At 42.8% G+C, this 5,000-nt stretch overlaps 1 protein-coding gene across 1 annotated transcript in view; it reads left to right on the top strand.

Moving 5' to 3' along the window:
* The window catches only part of LOC133977048 (receptor-type tyrosine-protein phosphatase mu-like), a gene marked incomplete at its 5' end in the record, with an annotated part of 60,763 nt that overhangs the window by 9,443 nt on the left and 46,320 nt on the right, over positions 1 to 5,000 (top strand). The window contains 1 exon segment of the mRNA XM_062415189.1: positions 4,586 to 4,753. Within this exon segment, the coding sequence (XP_062271173.1) occupies positions 4,586 to 4,753 (168 nt within the window).

The raw sequence follows: 5,000 nt of genomic DNA, 5'->3' as shown, positions 1-5,000 counted from the left end.
ACACACACACACACACACACACACACACACACACACACTTCCTGCTGGTGTGTGTGTGTGTGTTATTTGTGTAAATCTTCTCAATACGCTGCAGCTGCTTCTCCTCACGTCTCAATACAACTCCTGTAATAGAATTACCCCCCTCCATCTGTCCCTGTGTGTGTGTGTGTGAGCTGGGTCTGATGTGATTGGTTTAGAGATGGCAGGGGTCATGTGTGATTGGCTGACAGGTGAGAGGAGGGCGGGAGGTTAACCAGAGAGAGAGACGCCAGAACACGAAGCAGACGTGTTTGTTTCTTCATGTCGACACAAACTCTGATTTATTTATTTATTTATTTATTTTACTCTTCATAAAAACCATCAGAACCATCAGAACCATTAGAACCATTATAACCATCAGAACCATCAGAACCATCAGAACCATCAGAACCATTAGAACCATCAGAACCATTAGAACCATTATAACCATCAGAACCATCAGAACCATCAGAACCATCAGAACCATTATAACCATCAGAACTATCAGAACCATCAGAACCATCAGAACCATTATAACCATCAGAACCATCAGAACCATCAGAACCGTCAAAACCATCAGAACCATCAGAACCATCAGAACCATTATAACCATCAGAACCATCAGAACCGTCAAAACCATTATAACCATCAGAACCATCAGAACCATTAGAACGATTAGAACCATTATAACCATTATAACCATTATAACCATCAGAACCATTAGAACCATGAGAACCATCAGAACCATCAGAACCATTATAACCATCAGAACCATCAGAACCATCAGAACCGTCAAAACCATCAGAACCATCAGAACCATCAGAACCATTATAACCATCAGAACCATCAGAACCGTCAAAACCATTATAACCATCAGAACCATCAGAACCATTAGAACGATTAGAACCATTATAACCATTATAACCATTATAACCATCAGAACCATGAGAACCATCAGAACCATCAGAACCATTAGAACCATCAGAACCATCAGAACCATCAGAACCATCAGAACCATTATAACCATCAGAACCATTAGAACGATTAGAACCATTAGAACCATTATAACCATTATAACCATCAGAACCATTAGAACCATGAGAACCATCAGAACCATCAGAACCATTAGAACCATCAGAACCGTCAAAACCATTATAACCATCAGAACCATCAGAACCATCAGAACCGTCAAAACCATTATAACCATCAGAACCATTAGAACGATTAGAACCATTATAACCATTATAACCATTATAACCATCAGAACCATTAGAACCATGAGAACCATCAGAACCATCAGAACCATTAGAACCATCAGAACCATTAGAACCATTAGAACCATCAAAACCATCAGAACCATTAGAACCATCAGAACCATTAGAACCATTAGAACCATCAAAACCATCAGAACCATTAGAACCATCAGAACTTCCTGTGATGCAACTTAAACTAAATGTAAAGTGTTTGAGCGGCTCACCTGCTGCAACACTGCTCGGTTGCTACGGTGACAGCTGCCACACGCATACTAACACATACATGTAGTTTCACACACGCACACGGAGAGGCATGACCACACACACACACACACACACACACACACACACACACACACACACACACATACACACACACACACACACACACACACACACACACACATATACACACATACACATACACACATACACATACACACACACACACAGATACACACATACACACACACACACAGATACACACATACACACACACACACACACACACAGAGGAAAGGTTGGACTGTAAATAAAGAGAAGAAGAAGAAATGAAAGATGTTAGAGAGAGATTTGAGGAAAAGGAAATTAAAAAGTAAAGAAATAAACGTGTTTTTATAAAGAGCATCATGTGACAGTTTGAATATGAAACTCATCACAGTCTATTGTTCCTCCTCCTCGTCTTCCTCATTTATCTTCTTCTTCTTCTTCTTCCTCCTCTCGTCTCTGCCGTGATTAAAACTCTTGTTTTTCTAATCGATTCTCCTCAAGGACCATTGATCTGCTGACACACACACACACACACACACACACACACACACACACACACACACACACACACACACACACACACAGAGACACACACACAGAGAGAGACACACACACACACACACACACACAGAGACACACACATAGAGAGAGACACACACACACACACACACACAGAGACAGAGACACACAGAGACAGAGACACACACACACACACACAGAGACAGAGACACACACAGAGACACACACACAGTAACACACACACACACACACACACACAGAGACACACACAGAGACACACACATAGAGAGAGACGCACACAGACAGAGACACACACACACACACACACACACAGAGACAGAGACACACAGAGACAGAGACACACACAGAGACACACACACAGTAACACACACACACACACACACACACACACAGACACACACAGAGACACACACAGAGACACACACAGAGACACACACAAACAGAGACAGAGACACACACAGAGACACACAGACACACACACAGTAACACACACACACACAGTAACACACACACACACACACAGAGACACACACACACACACAGACACACACACACACACACACACACACACAGACACACACACACAGTCTCAGATTAAACTGAACGACAGTTTTTTAAAAAGCGTAACTACGATCATCACGTTGTTATTGTTGCCATGACGATGAAGGTGGCCTAACTTTAAGGAAGTAGCACATCGCTGCATGTTGAACATGAGGAGAGTGTTTGATGATCAGAGTTAATGATCCATGATGACCACTGGATCTCTACACAGCAGCTGGAACCTGATTGGCTCAGATCTGACCAGCTGGAACCTGATTGGCTCAGATCTGACCAGCTGGAACCTGATTGGCTCAGATCTGACCAGCTGGAACCTGATTGGCTCAGATCTGACCAGCTGGGATGAAGATTAAGACTATATAGACTATATCAATATTTATCTTCTGAGATGAATTTAGCAGTTATGAATAATTGTCTCCATGTTGTTGGTTAAAGGTTTCAGTAAATATTAATGATTATAAAAGATCATTATTCAGTCTGGCTCTATATAATAATAATAACTATAATAACTAGTTCACACTGAAGGAACATCAGGTGTTTGCATGTTTATTTTAAATATGAACACAGACTAAAGAACGCGGCCGCCCGTATCAGAACCAGAACCAGAACCAGAACCAGAACCAGAACCAGAACCCCCTCTATAGAACACATCACTCCTGCCCTGCAGCAGCTTCATTGGCTTCCTATCAGATCCTGCATTGACTTTAAGATCCTTCCCAACCTGCCACCATCATCTCTCTGAGCTGATTCACATCTACACACCTTCCAGAACTCTCCGATCCTCCTCTACCAACTTAACTACCATCATGGGGTCCAGACCCTTCAGCTGATCTGCCCCCCCCCCCCCCCCCCCCCTCAGGAACTCTCTCCCACCAGACATTCACACTTCTGACTCTGTTTCCACCTTTAAATCCCTGAAATCGCTCCTATAGAGCAGCATCCTCTGTCTCACACTAACTATGCATCATGTTCTGGTTTATTTATTGTACTGATGCTTTATAGTCACATTCATATTTATTCTTTATCTTTGCTCTAAATGTTACCTGATTTATATTGTTTGATGTTCTGTTGTGTTTTTGTGCTTTGAAAGGCGCCTTTAAATAAAATGCATTATTATTATTATTATTATTAAAGATCAGAGTGTTAACTGTGAGTCAGCTGGTGTAAAGCTGCAGGTTCAGAACCAGCTGTGTGCTTCTACAATAACAACAACACTGAGAGAGTTCTGGTGTTTATCTATGACCTGTTAGCTGTGAGTCAGTTCTGCTCAGTTTCAGTCTGAGCAGAACTTTCTGTCTTTTTTCTAATAATAGAAGTAAAAAGTATTTTTCAGCTCCATAAAAAGTAGAAACATCTTCCAGCAGCTTCCTGACTGACAGCTGACTGAAGACTTCACTGATACTGCTCCTGCTGTTGCCATGGAAACGCCCTTCAACCCACACACACACACACGCACACTCACACACACACACACAGTCGGCTGTCGCGTAATTTGAATTTCATAGAAACTTTACAGAAACAGACATAAAGAAAAGTGAATCTAGAACTGCTGTGATTGACAGCTGGAGTCATCACACACACACACACACACACACACACACACACACACACACACACACACATGCAGAAACACACACTCACACGCACACACACACACACACACACACACACACTCACACTCTCACACACACACACACACACACACACACACACTCACACGCACACACACACACACACACACACGCAGAAACACACACACACACTGTGGATGAATTATGGATTGTCTGCTTCGAGTCTTATTTTCTTCTCTTCTTCTTCTGTGGTGTATTTCCTGTTTGTTGTTCATTAAACTTTATTTAAATATCAGCTTCCTGTTTCACTCTGACATCACTTCCAGGCCCTTTCAGTGTAAAGCTCTGTTTAAAGGCTTTTATTTGTGTGTGCAGGTTCCTCCTTCCTGTTTGTGAACACATCCGGACGTTACGGCGGTCAGCGAGCTCAGCTGCTGCTTCCTCCGCTCAAAGAGAACGACACACACTGCGTCAGCTTCCTGTTCTACCAGGCGGGGGGGCGGGAGGGGGCGGCGCCCGCCACGCTCAACGTCTACGTCAAAGGTACGAATACTGCAACAAGTACTGCAACAAGTACTGCAACACTACACACTGCAACAAGTACTGCAACAAGTACTGCAACAAGTACTGCAGTACTACACACTGCAACAAGTACTGCAACAAATACTGCAATACTAGTGTTCAGGTGTGTTCAGGTGTGTTCAGGTGTTCATGGTGTGTTCAGGTGTGTTCATGGTGTGTTCAGGTGTGTTCATGGTGTGTTCATGGTGTGTTCAGGTGTTCATGGTGT

The sequence above is a fragment of the Scomber scombrus genome, unplaced genomic scaffold (assembly GCF_963691925.1).
Source record: "Scomber scombrus unplaced genomic scaffold, fScoSco1.1 SCAFFOLD_183, whole genome shotgun sequence".
Taxonomy (NCBI): Eukaryota; Metazoa; Chordata; class Actinopteri; order Scombriformes; family Scombridae; genus Scomber; species Scomber scombrus.
Note: the sequence above shows the minus strand (reverse complement) of the source record. Positions and strands in the feature narration are given on the sequence as shown.